We start from the raw sequence: 21781 nt of genomic DNA, 5'->3' as shown, positions 1-21781 counted from the left end.
CTCCTCCCCACAGTCAACATGCACTGGGCTTTCAGTAGTCATTCTCAATCTTCAGGATGAATTTCTTAGTGTGCCAGATCTTTTCTTCTGAACAACCTGATTACATTTTTCCCTTACTGGTCTGCTTATAAAATATTTATGTTTCCTATTTGTTGGCAGCTTTCTTGCAGAGCAAATTTTTTTAATAAATACAAAAGTTTCTGGTTGGTTGAGTAGAATACACTGCAAAACACCTGCAAAGTGTTATGTGTTAGGTCTTTCCAACAGCATATAGCTGTTGGAAAATCAAAAGGAAAAAAGATGCATAACAGAACCTTTTACGTTTGTCTGTCAGTGAAATTAGCTACTAAATATGGTTTCAGGTACAAGAGAGCATTGTTAATGCACACCTTTATTAATCTAAGAACAGGATGGTTTGGTTGATAGCTCACTGGCAATTTAGTAATTCCTTATAGACACAGCAGTACCTATTTAAGCAATAGGTATGTAAATAATGTATGATTACTGTAATTATAACTGAGGCATATTTCTACGCTGATGGTATTTCTATGCTGGGAATACTAAAGTTGCATTCTGATTTCTAACAGTGGACAAAACTAAGCTCCTCTTTATGTCATAAAGCCAGAACACTTTGCATTTGAACAGAAACCCATTTATCTCAGCACATTAGCAAGAATATAAGGGCTTCATCCCCCAAGGCACTTCACTGCTCACCCAGCAGCATGGTTATAAGACTGCCAGCCCCTACCCAGAAGAGCAGTGGCCTTACTCTGACAGATTCAGTGCTCGTGCACAGTTTGGCAGCCTGGATTTGCTTTGTAGAACCTGTAGATTCCCACAACAACTTTCTGCTGTCATGAGAAACTGTGACAGTCACTGAGGGAAAAAAAAATATATATTATTTTCAGCACTGACTGTAAGAACACTGCTTGTCACACATTCTATTGCAGCTGAGGAGCCTCCAAGGTATTAGCAGTGGGAAAGCCCCTGCAAGACTAAGGATGTAAAAGCCTAATAAGACAATTGGGTATGTGGGCATGTAGCAGCTACCTCTCCTCTGAAAGCTGTGCAAGAAAAATCGTCACCGAAACATCAAACAAATAACTGACCCATCCCAGACACTGAATTCGCAACAGAGCCCACTCAGATTTATCTGATACAGTAAGAAATAAAAGACAGCAATAAATCAATTAAGTGCATGCCAGCAGGGATTACCTCAGCAGGGAAAAATGGTCCTAGCTCCTATTAGCATATTCTGCATCCTATGGCAAGGGAGGTGCTGCTGGCTTCACACCACCACTACACCCTGACATGCTTTGGAGATTACTGTTTTGGCCCAGAGTTTACTCCCAGCACAGAAGAGCTGTCAGAGAAACTGCTGCAACCAGTTGGTCTCAGCAGCCATCCACAGTGAGGTAGAACATGCTTAGGTTGCATGATCTCTAGCTAACAATAAAGCCAGAGAAGTAAAGAAGAAAGAGAAGGCCAGGCAACACTAATTACTGAAGAATTACTGACTCCTACTGCTCATCTCCCAGGTGCAGCTAGAGTCCAGCCCTAGAAGCTGGCATTTCAGAAGGACAGCAGGCTTTTCCAGTGCACAGGGAACTTCAACTGACCTGATTAGAGTACCTGAACAATACTCACTATCTTTTAATCTACCCACCAAGATCAAATGTCACTTGCAGAACAAAAACCTCTTGCACTTTTTCCAGGCCCCTTTGCCTGGTGGAGTCAGCTGCTCACAAATGTTTAGTAATGCTCCAACCATGCCTTCATAGAATTGCCTGGGTTAAAAAGGACCACAATAATGATCTAGTTTCAACCCCCCTGCTGTATTCACAGTCATCATCTTCATAGCACGTACACAATCCACTGGAGGGTTCCGGTTTGTTTTTGGCAGCCCTCGAACAAAGGAATCGCACACAAAAAAGATGGAGTTCAAACTTTGTTTCTCTCTGCAGAAGTTGCAGTAGAAGTATTTAATTCCATGCTGTACAAATAGGCAAAACAGGCAGATGGAGTGCATAGGCATGAAAAGAGTCAAATGTGATTACTCCGTTTCCCAAACATCTTCATGCAGACATATCTGTTAGGGATTTGTGTTTAGTGATCTTTTACTTAGGGTTGAAAATATGTAAAGCAAATGCTGCAAAACAAACAGGCATTTCTTCCTATGCTAATGATTTTGCACACAAGCATTTCACTAAAGGCGAGAAAGTCCTCCACAACACACACTTGTTCTGCAGAACAAGGTGCCAGGCACTAGGTAAACTCAGTCCATTCCATGAGTTCCAAACTACTGCCTATGGCTCCTCAGCATCTCAAAACAAAAGGAGCCTCCCACAGCTTCACCATAAAATAACACCTGCTTCACCTGTTCTGGCTCAGTGCTAGTTAGGCCTTGCTTTGTGAGTTAATCCACAACAAAAGGGGTGATAGAAACATAATGGCACCAGTGTGAATACATGGCCCCTGATCAATACAGATTTTGAAGCTCCCATAGCAAATGTTGCTTTGCAATAAAGACAATGATGCTGTAGCAGATGAGAATTTAACATGGACTCCCCAGCAGTATATTCGCCATGCCAGCCCACATGGAAATGTGAAATCTGGAGGAGCTGTTGAAAGCATTAATGACTTTGCAGCCAGATTTTCACAGCGCATCCTCACAGGCAACACTTCCATATGGGTGTCTGGACTCACAGACCTGACAAAGGCAGTATCTGTGACTATCAAGGAAAGGAAGTTAAGCTTCAGGGTAGTGTTTTTGTACAGTTATCATTGCTAACCTCAGGTGTGACATTGTGCAAGACAGATTGCAGCTACAGACATTCTGCATGCTCAGTTTAACTGTGTTTAACTGAAGAAAAAACAAAAAACCCACCCAAACAAAAACATCCAGCAATTAAATACACATACACGCATTTGGGGTTATGCCCCACATCCAGCCTGCATTTCCATGCCTTGTGTGTAAGCAGATTATGCTAAATACTATTCAGCATTATTTCTAAGTATAAAGCAATGACTGCATGTAATGGAAATCATAGAATGGCCTGAGTTGAAAAGGACCACAGTGCTCATCTAGTTTCAACACCCCTGCTATGTGCAGGGTCGCCAACAATTAGACCAGGCTGCCTAGAGCCACATCCAGCCTGGCCTTGAATGCCTCCAGAGATGGGGCATCTACAGCCTCCTTGGACAACCTGTTCCAGTAGAAAAGCCCTTCAGGGCTTTTGGGTCCTTGCTTCTATCCAGCTTCTCATCCACCAGCAACATGTGTTTGCAGCCCAGAGGGCCAACTGTGTTCTAGGCTGCATTAAAAGAGGGGTGGCCATCGGGGAGAGGAAGATGATTATCCCCCTCTACTCAGCTCTTGTGAAACCCCATCTGCAGTAATGCATTCAGGCCTGGGGCCCCCAGTACAGGAAGGACATGGAGCTCTTGGAATGGGTCCAGAGTAGGGCTACTAAGATGATTAGAGGGCTGGAGCACCCCTCCTATGAGGAAAGGTTGAGGGAACTGGGCTTGTCTAGCTTGAAAAAGAGAAGGCTCTGGGGAGACTTCGTTGTGGCCTTCCAGTATTTGAAGCAAGCACATAAACAGGAAGGGGAACAGCCACTTAAAAGGGTGGATAGTGATAGGCCAAGGGGAAACGATTTTAAACTGAGACAGGATGTTTAGTTTAGATATTAGGAGAAAGTTTTTCACACAGAGGTGCAACAGTGATTGAGCACCTGTAAGGAAGGCAGGGCCAACTCAGGGGAGCTTAAATGCACACTGTGCACCTGAGTGACCAGAGTGAGTAGAGCCAGGTCCCACTCCTTCCCAGATCTCATTAGAAGGTTGGCAGTAGAGGAAAGGATACCTTACTGGAGATTCCTGCTCACCTGAGGTCTTCTGAGTGTAAGCATCTTCATCCCTTTATTTCTTGCATTTGCTAGTCGTTGGGACCCCTAATATCCAAAAGGAGGAACTCCTGGGGGAAAGCCTGGGTTCCCAGTGTCAGACTGCTGCATAGATTATTGTAGAATTGGGACCTATAAGGGATAATGATCCATAATTAAAACCCCTTCCAAGATGGCAGATTTTTTGAATAAATTAGAACAAACATTCCTAACAACAGAGGAAAGAGTAGTAGCAGTATCTGCTGTAGCATGGCTGCTGCTACTAACTATTAATGTGTATCATTCTCCTAAGCAAAGATCAAAAGATGAAAAGGAGCTTTTAAAAGACTATATCAGATAGTTGGAAAATAAAGTCACGTTTCTGGTGGGCCAAACTGCCTCATCTTTGTATGGCATTTCCCCTCTACAATTAAGGACTATATCATCAAAAGGGAAAAAGGACTTAGATCAACAGGATCCTTGGATCCTAGTTGAATCTAAATATAAAAAGAGAATTAAGCAGGCTGAAATGCAACAAGAGGATATGGGAACCTCAGATCCTCTAGAAATAAGACCAGTAATTACTCAAAACACAAAGAAAGTCCAAGACGGACCAGTAGAATTGTCACCTGAGCAGCAGCCCCTGCCCACATTAATATGACAATTCCCATACACAGCTGCTGAACTCATGAATTTTTTACAACAATTTGAATAGACAGAGCTGGTATGACAGAGCATACCAGCTTGACTTTTAAGGTTATGGGGGCTGAAAGCGTGGTTATTAATGGACCAGAGATTTCTGAACTTGCATCCATCACCACACACCTGGCCCTCAGACAAAGTCTATATGTGATTGTAATGCATAATGAAGAAAATCATTCTCTTATTCAATGGATAATGGCTGCATGTAGAATCACATGGCTAAATAAAAGTGATGTCTCAATAAATACTGGTCTATGAATGTTGATGGAAGAACTTCAAATTATAACAGAGAACTGGGAATGAAGGAGACAATTTATGATAGTGCCCTTAAGAGTCCAGACCTGGTTAAGTTCTTGGCAGGGACAAGGGACATCATCCTACAATAAGCTCCTTCCCATCAGTATGGAACACTAGTGTTCATACTAAACCCTTTGGTAACATACTAATCCCTTTGGTAACCTCAGAGGCCATTTTCCAACAAGCTGTGCAATTGGTGGCTGATCTAGAACAAACAGAGCACCAGGCACCAGAGACCAGGCACAATATCCTGACCTCAGAAGAGGAAGAGGTCTTCTGTATAAGTAAAACTAGGAAACCCACCCTAGGGGCTTCTCAATCAGAATCCACATAGGTATTCCAAAAACAGATGTTCAACAATTTAATCCAGGCTAGTCTTCAATCTGCAAAGATTGATTGCCCACCCAATCATGTCCTTCAGATATAGAGGCAGCTGAAGGAAAATCAAAAGCTTCAGAACACCCCTAGAAAAAGCAGGGGTAAGAGTTACTTAACAAGTACCAACAAGAACATAGATCTCAGAAGATTTCATAGCTCCTAACAAAAGGAAAAACTCTCCTCAGGTGATCAGGACCACTATGCCCAAGCCACCTAAGGAAAAGAACTGGAGGTTGCATGGTTACTTGTATGATAAGAGATGCCAGCTCCCCTGCATCTAGAGGCCTGTATAATCAATGAACATACGGACATTATTATTAGGAAATACTCAGAAAAGTCAGGTTAAACTTGCTATCACACCAAAGAAGAACAGATGAAAACTTACCCTCATCCTCAGCTCACTGAGAAGACTCCAAGAGGAGTGATCTCCAAAAAAGATCCTTCCCTACTGGTTGTCAGCTCTTAAATGGCATCTAGAAGAGGGTGGAGCCAGAATTCACCTGTGCTCCCAGGGCTGACTCATTGCTCACCTCAGGTGGTCAATCAGAGATTCAGGCCATGATTCAGCAGTTCCCATACAAGGACCCAGATGGGAACTGAGGCCCTTTGCTAACTTAACTATTTTTTGGTCCCTGAAAAACAATTGGCTGACTACTCTTCATTACAGGCAGTACAGCCAATAACCCAAACAGCTGAAATTCTAGTTAAAATGACCTTGCAAATTCAGGGGTGGGTGAAAGATCTCACCCACCTTCCTAAGACAGGAGTGGCCCAAGCACGGACAGTGGCACAGTGGGTTGCCTATTTCTCAGTCAGAGGAGTAGTGTGTCCTTGTCATCATTGAAAAAAGAGCTTCAGAAGGATTTGGAGCTTCAGAAGGCCCAGTGATGTATCATAGTGATGCACCAGAAGAGACAAAGGTCGCTCCACCCGAGATGAGTCCTGATCAGGAAGGGAAATATCCATTCCTGAAGATGCCTGATATATGGAGGTTTGCTGGGATGTGACACAGTGTGGGGGGATGACACTGTGTCACCTCCAGCTGCTGGTGTGGCTCTGGTCCCAGCTGCTGTCAAGCAGCATGTATAAGTGTGACTTCTTAACAGCCATCGCTATTACAGAGGTGGTGTGAAGGACAATCAAAGCAACTGATATTTGTAAAGCATTTGTGGTCATTGAGTGAAAGCTTTTAGAGATATTTCATTATCCACATTAACTTTTTTTCCTTTATGTGTGGGTACTCTGAATTTTTCATTTGGTTCATGGTTGAGATAGTAGAGATTTTCTTAGAAAAGGAAAAGGAGGAAACAGATATGAAGGTAGGACAGCATGTGCTGCCTTGTTCATATTGTGCAACTAGTCAATATATCACCTATCATTTTACAATAGTAAAATGCAGTACTGATTATTTCTAATTTTAAGCATGTGCGTCTAGATATCAGCAGGTCATCCAAACTAGAGTTTTACTGTGCAGTGTGCTGTACTGTTACTGTACTGTGTGGACAAACTGGATCTTCAATTTTCCTGAAGAGCTCATGAAATAGACTGAGCATTGCCAATGACTTGCAGAATAGGCTTCCTTGATTTCTTCTTTCCAATGTAGGTTTATTCTTCCCTAACAGTAAAATTCACCATAAATTTAAACAAACACTGTTATATAATGGATGGGTTTTGTTCTTGCAGGGAAGTAACCTGTTTGAGCCTGAAGTCAAAACTCCAGAGGACATCCTCATGATACCTCAGGACAAATATTTTGTCTCCCAGAGAATCTAATTCTATATGCAACATGGAGTTATTGTTATTAGGAGCAATATTTTAACTAAATGCAACTACAAATTACACATTTTACCTTGCTGAAATTGCTTGTTAAGAAATCTTTGTCAAAATGTTTTGAGTAAACCTTTTCAGAAAGACATAGTCTGGCAAAAATAAAATTTATTATTTGTGGATTTCTATTAAGTAAATACACAATAGCACAGACTTATGTGGAAGAATACTTGCAAAGAAGCTAAGCCAAAGATATATAATTTCTGGTTAGTTCTAATTGCAGTTAGTTGTTATCCTTGGGTCATTTGGAAGATGTTTTTGTAGTCTTAATTCAGAATCATGGAAAGACACAACTACCATGGATACAAACCTTCCTTTTCCACTTGTAGTTCAATTTTTCCACTAGAGAAGAGCTAGTGTCAAGGGCGTCATCACAAAGAGAGTGACATTCAGCTTTTGGACAACCTGAACCCCGGAGTGCTCTGCCAGGACTCTGGGTCTGGACTTTTGCACAGGGAGATGCTGACATGTGCATTTAGACCCTCAAGTAGCTTAGATAATCTGCTACTTGCAGCTCAAGTCAGGCATTCAATTATCTTGTCAAAGACCTGCTTTGTGGGGATGTATGTGATACAACCCCTTCTGAATAAACACATGAATTAGCAGTTCCTAGATTTGCTTCAACTCTCTGGGGTGATGGAGCACATTTCTTTCTATGAGAAACTTACATATATACCTGGAAATTACAGGAGGCACTAATCTTTCTGGAGTGCTTCTGGAGGAGCAAATCCCATCATTGTCATTATGTTGTCATCTCTGTGGTTTTCAAAACACAGCAATGAGACAAATTACAACAAAATTTAACAAAATCATATTTTACTAACTAAATCACTAAGTAGCTATTACTGCAGCCTGTCCAGTTTACCCTGTCCACTGACATGAGTGCAGTGACAGTGTTGAATACACAGAATCACAGAATGGCCCAGGTTGGTGTCATGCTTTTGTTTTTTGTTTTTCAGTATTCTGCATCATAACATCACGTAGTGCACTGGAGTTAAAGCGTTAATGCTCCAATTCCAGGTACATATTCCCCTATACATTTACAGAAATCATGGGATCTGGCCTTTCTGGGTAGGGCAGTCTCTTACTGCCTTGCAATGGGTGCTGGAGGGTGCTTTCCTAGCCATTCCAAGATTTTCAGGTTTGACTTGGTCTCAGGAACTCTCTCTCTCCCCTATCTTATTTGATTTATTAGTCTCAATTTCAACTAGATTGTATTATATAGTGTTATCTTGCATTCCAATATCATAGTTAGTGAAAGAAGTTTTCCTCCAAGATCATTGCTGCATAAAACCATGACAGTTGGAAGGGACCTCAAGGATCATAAATCTTCAACTTCCCTGCCACATGCAGGGCCACCAACTATTTCATTTTATACTAGACCAGACTGCCCAGGGCCCCATCCAACCCAGTCTTGAAAACCTACAGGGATGGGGCATCCACAGCCTCTCTGGGCAGCCTGTTCCAGCACCTCACCATTCTCACTGTAAAGAATTTCCCTGTGACATCAACCCTAACTCTAACCCCCAACTTAAAACCATTTTCCCTTATCCTGCTGTTATCTACCCTTTCAAAGAGTTTACTCCCCTCTTGTTTATAGGCTTTCTTTAGGTATTGAAAGGCTGCAGTGAGGTCACCCCGCAGCCTTCTTTTCTCCAGGCTGAACAAGCCCAATTCCCTCAGCCTGTGTTTGTAGGGGAGACGCTCCAGCCCCCCGATCATCTTTATGGCTCTCCTCTGGACCCTCTCCAGACCCAGACACAGTACTCCAGATGGGGCCTCACAAGAGCAGAGTAGAGAGGGACAATCAACTGCCTGTCCCTTGCTGGCCACCACTCTTCTGATGGAGCCCAGGATACCATTTGCCTTCCAAACTGCAAAAGCACATTGCTTGCTCATGTTAAATTCTTCATCCATCAGAATCCCCAGGTCCTTCTCTGCAGGGCTACTTTCAAGGACTGCTCCTTCCAGTCTGTATAAATGTCTTGGATTCCTCTGGCCCAACTGCAAAACCTTGCACTTTGCAATGTTGAACCTCATCAGGTTCACCCAGGCCCACTTTTCAAGTCTGTCGAGGTCCCTCAGAATGGCATTCCTTCCTTCTACCATGTCAACTCCACCACTCAGCTTGGTGTCATCAGCAAACTTGCTGAAGGTGCACTCGATTCCATCATCGATGTCATTGATAAAGATGTTAAAGAGCACTGGTCCCAAGACAGACCCCTAGGGGACGCCGCTCGTTACCGGCCTCCACCTGGACACAGAGCCATTGATGACCACCCTCTGTCTGCGGACTTTCAGCCAGTTTCTTATCCATCGAGTGGCCCACCCATCAAATCCACATCCCTCCAATTTGGAGATAAGGATGTGGTGGGGGGCCATGTCAAAGGCCTTGCTCAATACTTCTTGGTGAATCAATTTCTTTTTGTCAGCTCCTTGCTTATATATATTTTTTTCTTTTTCCACTATACTGTGACATTTGTAAAAAGAATATTTGGCATGTTTGGAGCTCCTTTTGTAATAGCAATGCCCTGGGTTTGCCCAATCTGTGTGTCTCAACTATACAGAGCATACAGAATAGCAACTTCCTGGGGCTGACATAGTGTGCTTTGTGAGAAATGAAAATAGGTATGGAAAACCTGTGAATCAGCACAGAAAACATCACACATTACCCAGGAAATTGTTTTTATAGTCATGTCAGAAGCAAACACTGATCTCTTAAAAAGAAAACCATATGCAAAAGAAACAATAGCCTTTCTAAGTGACTCACATCTTTCACTGTCAGTTCTATCTTACATTATTAGGGGAGGCATTTTACCTGGTTGATGGAAACAGACCAGCCAGTAATCTCAATAATATTTATTGTACAACAATGTACTTAGCATACCTGCTTGTCTGTTGTTGTTAGTGATGTTTTTTTGTTTGATTGTTTGTTATTGTATTTGTTTCTGTTTCTTTGTTTGAATGTAGAAAAGGCTGCCTAGATGGAGTGGAAAAGTGTCTGAGAAGTGCTGTGAATCGTGGAGCTTGCAGAAATATTGTAGCTTTCCTTTCACTAAACAGTGCTTGGACACACAAGGGCTCTCTACAAATTCTAGTTGTTCATAATATTTATTGAGAAAAAGAAAGCTTATTTTATACATAGCAAAATATATGCATACTAGTTGACACAGTAAACTGGCAGGCACAATCCAGCCCTTCGCAAATACACTTTTTGTTATAAATCTTTGTACGTAACCCTCTTTTATTTAAACGTAATCTTACCGGAGTTGGTGCTACTCCTGATTTACAGCAACATAAGCAAGGAGTTACTTTCACTTTATTAGTTCTGTTAGCAAAGTGTGGCCTCAACATTGCCGAGTACAAGGGGACAATCACCTCCTTGGTCCTGCTGACTACGCTATTTCTGATACAAGCCAGGACGCCATTGGCTTTCTCGGCAATCTGGACACACTGCTGGCTCATGTTCAGCTTATTGTCTGCTGAAACCCCCAGATCTTCTACCTCCACACAGCCTTCCAGCCACTCTGCCTCAGTCCTGTTGTGGTTGTTGTGACCAAAGTGTAAAATCCAGCACTTGGTCCTGTTGAACTTCATCCCATTGGCCTTAGCCCAGTTATCCAGCCTGTCCAGATCCCTCTGAAGGGCCTTCCTACCCCCCGGAAGATTGACACTTCCTCCCAGATTGGTGTCACTTGCAAATCTGCTGAGGGTGCACTCAATCCCTTCATCCAGGTCATCAACAAAGATACTGAGCAGGACAGGCCCCAGTGCTGACCCCTGGGGAACACCACTCATGACTGGTCACAGCTGGTTGTAACTGTCTGGACCTGGCCCTCCAGCCAGTTCTTTATTCAGCAGAGAGTGTATCTGTTCAAGCCACAGGCTGCCAGCTTCTCCAGGAGAATACTGTGGGAGATAGAGTCAAAGGCTTTGCTAAAGCCAAGATAGACCGCATTTCACAGAATCACAAAATTGTAGCAGTTTAAAGGGACTTCTAGAGATGAAGTCCAACCACCCTGCCAAAGCAGACTCGCTACATCAGGTTGCATAGATAGGTGTCCAGATGGGTCTTCATTATCTCCAGAGAAGGAGACTACACAACCTCCCAGGGCAGCCTGTTCCAGTGCTCTGTCACCCTCACTGTGAAAAAGTTCTGTCGCATATTGGTGCAGAACTTCTTATGCTCAAGTTTATGGTCATTTCCCCTTGCCCTGTCCCTACAGACCACTGAAAAGAGGCTGGCTATATCCCTATGTCTCCCACACTTTAGATATTTATAAACATTAATAGGATCCCCTCTCAGTCTTCTTTTCTCAAGGATAAAAAGACCCAGGTTGCTCACCCTTTGCTCATAAGAGAGGCTCTTCAGGCCCTTTATCATCTTTGTGGCCTTCTGCTGGACTCTCTCCAGGAGAACCCTGTCTTTTTTTGTATCAGGATCCCAGAACTGGATACAGTACTTCAGATGAGGACTGACCAGGGCAGAGCAGAGGGGGAGGATCAGCCCGCTTGACCTGCTGGCCATGCTTCTTTTAATACATCTCAGGATCCCTTGGCCCTCTTGGCCACCAGGGCACATAGCTGGTTAATTGCCAACCTGTTGTCCAGCAGGACCCTCAGGTCCTTCTCCATAGAGCTCCTCTCCAGCAGGTCATCCCTCAACCTGTACTGATACATCCTGTTATTCCTTCCCAGGTGCAAGACTCTACCTTTGCTTTTGTTAAATCTCATCTGATTTCTTACTGCCTAGCTCTCCATCCTGTCCAGCTCCTGCTGAATGGCAGCACAGTCTTCTAGAATGTCAGCTACATTTCATCCAATGCAGTGTAAAACCTGAAAGCATAAACTGCAATCAAAATTGCTTAACTGCATTTGTCAGCAATTGTACATTATTTTTCCCATTCATCACATGTGCAATCCAACACCTGTCTCCAGAAGCCAAGAATAATGTTGAAGGTGCAGCTGGCAGGCTGGTCTTCTACCTAGACCAAGGACTGCAGGAATGCCGCCAAGAGCATAGTACGTACACCCTCTGAAATGGCCTGCACCAGGTGCCACCTGTTGAGTATCCCCCTAAAGATGCAGAGATGGTGCTCTGAGTGGCAAATGTCTCCTTTGCACTCACACATGCCCTGGCACAGATTGGCCACTAGGCCCCCATGCACCATTCGGAGCACAGCTGGTGCACTGCTGCTGCAACAGTGTTCAGACACAGCTGTTCCTGCAAGTGAAGGGCCTGAGCGCAAACAAAACCCAGGCCTAGCAGCCTAGCCTTCCATAGAGCTATTAAATAAATGAGACAAGCACTGTAAGCAAGGCATTTTTTCTGCTGATGCTATATATTTAGGTAATTTTCTCAGAAACAGTGCACTGATTCCACTGTGAGCACTTGTCTAAACCAACACTGAGTTTCCAATTGCTTTACTTGGTGCAGGGCTGTGTTGCAAGGAACACCCTGAGCTGCATACATGAGCAGTGATGGTAGTGCAAAATACATGTGTGACAACAGGTGCTACTCCTGCTGAGCCCAGGGCCATCACAAAAACAAGAAAAAATGTGAAGATTAATCACCAAAAAACTCTTCGGCTGGCTGCAGCGATTGTCTTTACATCCATCAAAGAAGAAATCTCCAAAGCCGAAAGGAACTTCTGAACTTTTACCAATGCTTGTCAAGATTCTTGAGCAGTGCAAACAATGCAACCACCTCAAATGTGTGAGTCATGAGAACCTATTAGAGACAAATACATAGAATATGGGATGTGCACAGGTCTGCTCACCTTGCTCCTGTATAACACAGCGGAGAGCAGTGCTACTCTGACTGCTTCCATGTTGGTTGGTGCGGTGCCTGCGGTGCACTCCTTGGAGGCAACATGATGGAACTGCACCTCACAACCCCTATGCCTGTGCCTCCGTTTTATGGACGACAACATTTGAGGCACATAAAATTTTGACGCTCATCCAAGCCCACATCATGACTTTCTCATGAGATTTCAGGCCTTTGCCCACCTGGTGCTGAGCTTAGAGAAGGCTGGGCTCTCACAAATGCTAAATGGAGTGAGCGTGACAACGCACAGCTGTGCTGAACTCTTCACCTCTGATGAGCAATCCTCTTTCCGAGAATCACAAAGCTCAGATGGGAGCTGAAAGCTGCCCTGTGACCTGACGTCATGCACTCCCTCAGGGCTGAACAGCACAAGATGAAAGGAACACAGCAGCTATAAAGAAACGTATGCAGCTAAGTTCCAACCCAGCACTGGGCTATACGCTACAGAACAGGGCAGGCCAAAACCATGTAGCCACAGAGCGCAGGAAGCCAGGGAAGGGCAAACGGGCAACAAACAGGCAGCATGGCAGCAACAACGCAACGGGTTTCACGTGGCCCACCGACACAGCGCCCCACGCCGGGTACAGCCCTACAGCCAACACCCGGCGCGTAGACAGCTTCCCGCCTCGGCATAGCAGGGTACAGACGGGCCGCGGCCTACGCCCCCGCACAATGGCGGCTGCGTGTGCCCGACCGCCATCTCCCAGGGCCGGGCAGCGCCGCGGCCGCCGCCCGCTCTTCTCGGCGGGGCCGGGGGCGGGGCGGCGGCACTTTCCCATTGGCATAGGGGAGGCGGCCTTGCGCTGTGCCTGGAGCGACCGCGTAGCGCTTGGGGCGCCGTGCCACGAGGACGAGGAGGCAGGGGATCGAACGATCGAGTTCCGACCGACCGGTCGTGAAGAACGCGTGCTGCCGCCAGGCGGGTCCTAGCGCGACAGCCAGCAGGGAAACTCCTTCCCGCTTCGCCTCGCCGGGGTCAGGTGCGGGGAGGCCGGGGAGTGCCCAGCCGCTGCTGGGTAGCGGAATCGCGGTGGAATGCGGCGGGCGGGTAGGCGGTGCCCCGGGGAAGGGGCGGGGGTCGCGGGTCGCGGGAGGCGGGGGCGGTGCGGACGAGGGCGGGCATTCACATCCGCGCTCCTCCGCAGGGCGTAGGGCGGCCCCGGCGTGGCGGTGATGAGGGTGTGGAGCAGGGGCTGAAAGTGGTGGTCAGCGGTGTGGCGCGAAGCTACCATGACGGTGTTCCGGCAGGAGAACCTGGAGGAGCACTATGAGACCGGCGAGGATCTCGGCAGGTGGGTGTGGGGCGGCGGCGGCGGCGGCGGGGACAGAAGTTCTCATTGTGCCGTTGTGGCCAGTCTGGGAGCGGCGGAAACAGGGCCGGCAGCGGTGCTGGGGCGCGGTGGGCAACGGGCAGACCCGTTCCTTCGCCCTGCGGCTCAGCCCTTCGGAGTTCATCGTCCTCCCCGCTCCTGTAGGATAGGGTTGCGGCATTTCTTGGCGGCACAGGGCCGAATCTGTGTCCGGTGGTGATGTCAGCGATTGCAAAGCTCGGACAGTGTCAAGTTACTGCAGGGCTGTGCCGAGGGCAGGGGATGCCCTGAGTGCCCCGGGGGTGGCGGTCTGGCGGCCCAGCTTTGCCCAGTGGGGCTCAGCCGTGGGACTGCGGATGGAAAGGAGCGGCATGTTATCAGGGACGTTTAAAGGAACAGTAACGTACTCGTTGTGCAGGCACATGCAGAACCTTTTTCTACATCTCAGGTGCCTGCTGGACAGCCTTGTACTGACTTGTTGGATATCGTGGTAGAATGGTATGTGGTATACTGAACCATAAATTTCAGGTCCGAATTCTTTATTTGGGCTTGCAAAAGATTTTGGGAAGAATGTGTGAAATGTTCTGGAATTCAGTTTTCAGCTTCTGGACTACTGAAACTGGCACCATGCTTGTGCTTACAGACATTGGTACCTGATTTATTTTACAAGAGAAAATAAAGACAGAATCAGAAGTTATCTGTTGTGTTTTCTTAAAATTCTTCACAGAGAAAACGGTTCTAGCCTGCTAGTTGTGGAAATGCTGAGCTTGATATAACCCCTCATGTATTCCTTTTAGAGGGAAGGTGTCAGTGCAACCCTTGGTCACCAACACCTGTTTGTGATAAAGAGCTGCTTCCTTAACAATGCTCACATACAGAAGAGGTTCCATAAGGACACTCACAGAGGCAGTGTGTAAAAATATGAGGATTTTTCCGTACAAGCATGCTTCAGAAGTCTCATGTTAACTCCAGAATATAGCACTGAAGATGGGGAATTTCATTTTTGAAGCATGGGGAAGTGCAAACACTGAATGATGTTATATAGTATTAAAAAAAAAATCAAGTGGAGTTTTTTAAATTATCTGAATATCATGTAATAAAGTTCTGTAAAAAACAAAAATTGTTGCATTAATGTGATGAATTAGAAACAAGGTGTTGCAGTATCAAGGCTGTTTGCTTTTCTCCATTTTAGTGGTTTATAACCTTGGCATGCAGTTTAAACCTATAACATGTAAGAATTTAAATGAATTATTTAAACTCTATTTGTTTCTCCGTAAAGTGAATGTAACATAGAACCTTGCTGATTTTTAGTGACTATTGTGAGAAAATGCTGATTATAAACATAACCAGATGTGTGGGTTTCGCTTTAAAAATAAAAGGGCTGAAGGAGTTTACGTCAGTACCACTCTGACAAATACACATCATTTCATAGCTAAGTGCTGCCATAAAATAGTAGGGGTAAAGAAATCTCAGCATAGTTGTTGAGCAGTTTAGTTCACTGATGCTTTTAATTCGTTTTTGAACTTAAGCTTCCAGGGTTGCTTGAAATACTCTTGTAAATCCTATTTCTTTCTCTTGCTTCATTCCCCCTTAGGCTCATCACCTTATATTTGCAAATAAATGTACTTGCAAATATCAACCCTGAGTGAGGCTTAAAACTGAAGGATCAAGTGACTATTAAAAGCACCTAAGACTTTAAATTTTTTTGTATTTATATGAGCACCTGAGTCATGATCTAACATTTGGCTAAGCGCTGATGAAAGGTTTTTTTGTTTGTTTGTTTGTTTTTTTTTCCCCCTAAATCAGTCTGTTTTTCCCTTGTTAGGGATGAATTCATTTATTTCCACTTAGTTCACAGCAGCAGTGAGACAAACAAGTAGGTAAGCAAACAGATTAGTGTTGGGTTGTTTCGCTTTTTTTTTTTTTTTTTTTCTCTCCACTAAGGAGTATTTTCATATATGGGTCCTGAAGCTCCTAGACTACTTGCCTTTTGACAATGCTTCATGAAAATGCAAATACTTTCGTATCTTAATGTTTTCACTATTTTTTTTTTTGTAATATGTTTTGCTACCTCTATTGCCTTGTAATACTTCAGATAGTAACTACAATAAAAAGTAGCTTTGCTGTTCTAGCAAAGGTCTCTTAAAGAAAATACGTGGATTGTGTAAATGAAATTTCTGATCTAAGCTAGTAAAGAAAGTTTTTAAATACCTGCTTGCACAAAACCCGCAGGTGGCTGAAACAAGGGAAGAGATAATGGCATGCTTTGGCTGAAAAAATGCACTAGTCAGTTTTATGTTATTTCTCAGTGGCATTGCGAAAGTAATGAACAGTCATTCTCTCGCTAAAGTGTTGAGTTTTATTCAGTTCTTTAGTTTGTTTTGATTTATCATTACAGAAAATAAGAGAAAAAGAGTTCAGGATTGTGAATACTTGTGTGATCATTCACTTTTTTCATCTTGCCTCTACATTAATTGTGCAGATAGCTTTGTGATTGCTGAAGTAGATTTACTTCTTTTGTCATGTTTAGCTGTTGTACTGAGTATCCTGAGTTTTGCCAATCAAATTCTGTCTTTGGGACGGAACATCATACATGGAGACTGTGCTCTTGACCATTGTATGCGTTGTTCTGTGTACGCTTTTTTTCGTCTTACAGATTTAGTGGTATGTATCAGTCTATTAGCCTGGTGTAAGTTATTGTGTTAAATAATCATCTAACCGTGATATTTCGAAGAATGTCGGAGGTTCTGATCCTGCTGGGTTAAAGATGATCATGACGGAGCAACAGATTTGCTAACGCAGGTTTATTCATTTTAATTCTGCCTGCAGTTGCAAGCCATCTGACTGTGCATTTTAAATACCCTGCTGCAGTGCCTCTGCTTCAGTTTGCCCAGAAGATGGAGATTAAAGTTCATCAGTATTAAAAACCTTACCGTGGGGAGGATGTGAGGAAAGACCTTGAAACCAGATCAGACTAATAAAAATGAGTTTTCTTACTCTTCTGTGATTGACTTTGCCCAGAAGCAGTTGCTGTGAGAAATGGTGCATTGCTCAGGAAATTATTGGGAGTGGTATCCAAGCAAAGCTACACTACGTACATCATGTTTGTTTATATGAATTGAAATGGCTTGGTTAATAGTCTTAAATACTGAATTCCTCTTGTTTCTACTTTTACTCTTTTTTTTTTTTTTTTTTGGCATTAAACTTTTGAGTGTTTCCTGAAAGAGCTGCAGATTTCTGAAATGTTTTGGAATTGTAGAATGGCATTTGTGTTGCACGGTTGGTTTGCTTCTTATTAATAGGACACCCCTGTTGTTTCAAAAAGTAGGAAGAGATATCGGGCAAATTGAAACCTCACTTGTTTGGATCTTTTGAACTCACAAGTGAAACACTTTCAAGCATTGTTGAACAAAACAATGTATCTCAGCAGCTCTGGAATCAACATGCTTCTGCTTGGTAGCTCAGTAAGCGGAGGAGCTGCCAGGGTTAGCTTACTGCTTTCTGCTGTTATCTAAGGTATCTAATCACTTCACCAGTTCAGAGAGGAAAATGCATAGGGTAATGTGATGAAGGTGCTGATAAGAGAGAATAGGCAGTTGTGGAAGCGTATATTTATGATTTGAAAAATGTTCTTTACCTTTAGAGCATTCAGCTAGAGAAATCTTTTTTAGGCCGTGTGGGATCTGATTTCAGTAGTAAGCAGTGAGTACGTAGGCAGAAAATATATATATATATATATATTTCTGGTTGTTCATGCTTCAGTTTTCAGAAATGCTCATTTTTAGGGCTGTAGAGGCTGTCCCTCACCTATCCATACACTGGAACAGTAATTACACTGCACTCTGGTGTTGAGAGGAAAGAGAAAACAGTGGACAAAAAATGCTTGGATGGCAACTATAACATGACCTTCATGGTGCTTTTCAGGCTTGCCAACCTGAACAACTCATACTAATAAGCTGATTTGCAGAAATTGTGTACATATTGTCAAGTTCCGTTATGAGATACACAGCATGTGAAATTCCTTCAAGATGATGCTTCCTCTCAAACGGCCAAGCTGAGAACCATGCCAGCTGTCTTTTTAATACTGTCATAGGGTGATGTTTTTTTTCCCTTTAGTTATCCTACTAGAAAGTCATGATAAGGAGAGGAGCAATTTGAAGGATGGTCTCGTAAAGAAAGCTAGAAGTATTACATTTGTCTAAAATTTTTAACTATGTGTGTGGAAACTTCAGTTTCTGCTTCATCACATAATCCTATCAAATCACTACTTAGTTTGCTCTCTTGAAAGACATGCTAACCTTCATTTTTGTGCAGAGACAATACTACTGAATATTGAAGATGGGTAGCAAGCAAACCCCTGGAGCAGTGTTTCCGAAGTTACTTGCGTAAGCTTTGCGAATATGAAATTCAGTACTTTTGTAACTATGTATGCAAATTCCAGTAATACATGATAGTGAATTGCAATAAATTGAATGGTCTCAAACTGTTGGTCCCAGAGCTGCTACTTGTGTAAGACACCTGAGTGGCTGATGAAGCCCAGCTTGCAGCAAAGAGCTATTTCAGTGCTATCTCTGAGCTGTGTATGTATTGTATCAGTATTGTAAGCTTTGAGAAGCTGAATATTTAATGCTTGCCTTGGTAACACCAAGTAGAGCAAGTCCTAGCCCTGGTGGTTGCATGGGGACGGAAAAAATAATCCTCTAGCTGTAGAGCATGGTTGTAGGAATTACTCTTCTGGATCTCATCTCACTTTATCTCAAAGTCATGCCCCAAAATAGCTCTATTTGGAACTGCATAATAAACTGCAAACTGCAGATCATGCAGGCTGCATGCAGCACAGCCACTAACAACTGTTGCCTTTTAAAACGTGTTGAGAGGTGTTGCTGCAGGAAAACCACAGGAAGTACAGCTGCTTTTTGGTGTGACAGCTTCATTCTTAGTGCATTTTTCTGTTTGGAGAAGTGTCTGATTTACAAGACTTTTAAAACTAAGTGTAATCAAATCTACCGATTATTATTCATTCATCTAAATGAATGTAAATCTGAACTCATCAGGAAGTAGATAAAAATGTTTGTCTTTGATTTGTCTTCTAGGTAGGCTCAGTGAAGTATAGTCAGCTCCTGAATTGTTGTGCTGAGAGTGTGTTTAAACTTAAATTTGTTCTTTCCAGCTTTGCATTTTTGTTTTTCTGTGAATGTGGAAGTTTTTTTGGCAGACTTTTTTTCTCATTTCTATTTGCCTTTACAGATGTTCAGGTAAATCTCTTCCCCTATTAGAACTGTGTGTGCAAAATAGAATTTGGCATGCTTGGCTTAGGAGGAGGCTGAGGCTCCATTTTCCTGAGAGCTGTATGCCAGGCCCAGTCCAGGCTGATTGTAGCTGACATGAGTAGTATCACTTTCCCCTGCTGAATGTTTCTACCCACTTCTTTGATGCGAAGATGCTGTCAAAGAGAAGAAACACCTTATATCTAACTTACGGCCACAGTTCACACTCAGATCAGCTGAAAGCCCTTTGAAATTTCAACTTGCAAGGAAATCTCTAGAAATCTGCTTCTAGTTAAACACATGGGAGGAACAGAGGTAAAGAACCATGGTATGAAGGCAGAACATAAGCTGTAAACCAGGAAATAAAGCTGAAAATAATGAGAATGATGGAGAGTACTGAGGCTGCAGGGAAACCTTACCAGGCAGTTTTTAAAGTTGGTAATACATTAAAAGGTCTATCAGTTTTTGGAGGAAATTGCATATTTCCTGTGAGAGCCACAGCTGGTCCTTATGACCAGTGTTCTGTTTTTGGCTGATTTTTGTTAGCCTTGCAGCAAGCACACACAACTTCTTGGCATATTTATGTGTTATGGAGGAAACATATGTCAGTTAGAGCAGTGATTTAGTAGTTTCTGTTTCCTGAATGATAGTGTCTTGCATAGTAGTCTTATCTCAAGTAAAACTTCTCTCAAACTGTGTTTTGACACCATTGCAGGAAGATGGGTACTTCTTCCAAGGAGTACTATCCAGCAAATCTGAAAAGCATTAATCACCAGCACAGTAGATCTTTCTTAATCAACACTAGCTTATGGAAGTGGACAATGAAAGTTTGCATCTCAGGGTTCTGGAACTGAAAGTACTTCCTTGTGTATCTTCATAATGTACTACGAATAGAGTAATGTAAATGGTGTGAAAGTTAGTGGAGCAGACTGTGAGAGCCTCTGTGAGATAGCCTAACGTAGGTAATTTTGCTGCAGTCAGATCTCATAACTTGGGGCTGATATTGCAATAGTGGAGCCTGCTTGTCTTGGTCAAGTTGTTGGGTAACATTCCTATCACAGTGTAGAAGGATGCGATTTTTCTAAGTGCACTGAAAGGATGAAAACGTTTAAGAAAATGAAGAAACTCTGATCTTGAAAGATCTAAATTAGATTTACACTTCAGTATTCAAAGGTAAATGAACAGGCTGGAAATTGAAATGCTGCTGGCCTCCAGGAGAGCGAACTTCAGGTTTCTCTTTGAAACAAAGTTGGTTTGAACAGGGAACTTAAATTGTTCGAAGACTGAGCTTGTTAAATTAATGGGGTGTTTATCTTGACACTGTTGTGGGGAAGGAGGAAGCTGATAAGTATTTATTCTTGGTGGATCTTTCAGATCAGCTTTCAATCTCTCTTCTATCCAGGCATGTTATCGTCCTTGAGGATGTTTCCTTCTTTATGAAGGCTATTATATTTTAAGCATGTTAGAATATTATGTATTTTTTTTGGTTGCTTCATGCATTGATGTCATGGTGAATGTATTCTAACAGATGCATTTCCCCTAATCCAGAGCAGTTTACATAGTTTGGCATTGTTGTGAAGCCCTGCACTGAGTAATCCATTTGATGGTTTGCAACCTTTTGGTTTTGGTTTTAATATTTTATCCCCTGCCCCTTATTCCACATTGATTGCATAACCAGATGTGACGGATGACAACTTCTGCTTGAAGATGCAGTAATGGGGAGGAAGAAGCATTGCTGCGTGGCTGCCCAGACTGTGTGTGTGCATTCTCCACCACCAGCACAGAACTTGCAGAGCAGTGGTATGCCACTTTTTAAAGGAGTAGGTTGCTCCCTGAATAGCCTGCCTGCACATTTAAGATGCTGCAGGTGTTCAGAGCGTGTAGTCTGTACTTCTTTGGAAGAAAACTAGCTCTTACCAGGTGATGGTGAGCATACGAGGGTATATCCACACCTCTGGAGAGTTTGCAGTCAGTGTAAATTATAACCGTGCTTACAGCCTGGTCAGGATAGTTTTATTGGATTCATTGCTGAGCTGTTCAGGGGAATGAGCTGTTTGAAAAGGAAAAAAGCATTGCTGTATGCTGTGCCCTGCTATTTGTGCATTTATTGCTTCAGCTCAGTGGTAGGATTGCCTTTAACTAAAGTAATCTACTATTAATATTTGATTTCTACTGTATCTTTTTTAGTGAGCTATCAGTTCAGTTATAAATTTTTGCCATTTACCTGAGGTGGTCCTGCTTTCTGTCTAGTATGTCATTTTGTTTCTGGGCTCTTGTACTTCTCTC

General features: G+C 43.3%; 1 protein-coding gene across 1 annotated transcript in view; it reads left to right on the top strand.

Annotated features, from left to right (window-relative positions):
* Window positions 1-14148: 14148 nt before the first annotated feature.
* The window catches only part of DAPK1 (death associated protein kinase 1), a gene marked incomplete at both ends in the record, with an annotated part of 90870 nt that continues 83237 nt past the window's right edge, over window positions 14149-21781 (top strand). The window contains one exon of the mRNA XM_079548349.1: window positions 14149-14210. Within this exon, the coding sequence (XP_079404475.1) occupies window positions 14149-14210 (62 nt within the window). The remainder of the gene's footprint in view (window positions 14211-21781) is intronic.

The sequence above is a fragment of the Tetrao urogallus genome (genome assembly GCF_951394365.1).
Source record: "Tetrao urogallus genome assembly, chromosome: Z".
In the NCBI taxonomy this organism is placed as follows: Eukaryota; Metazoa; Chordata; class Aves; order Galliformes; family Phasianidae; genus Tetrao; species Tetrao urogallus.
Note: the sequence above shows the minus strand (reverse complement) of the source record. Positions and strands in the feature narration are given on the sequence as shown.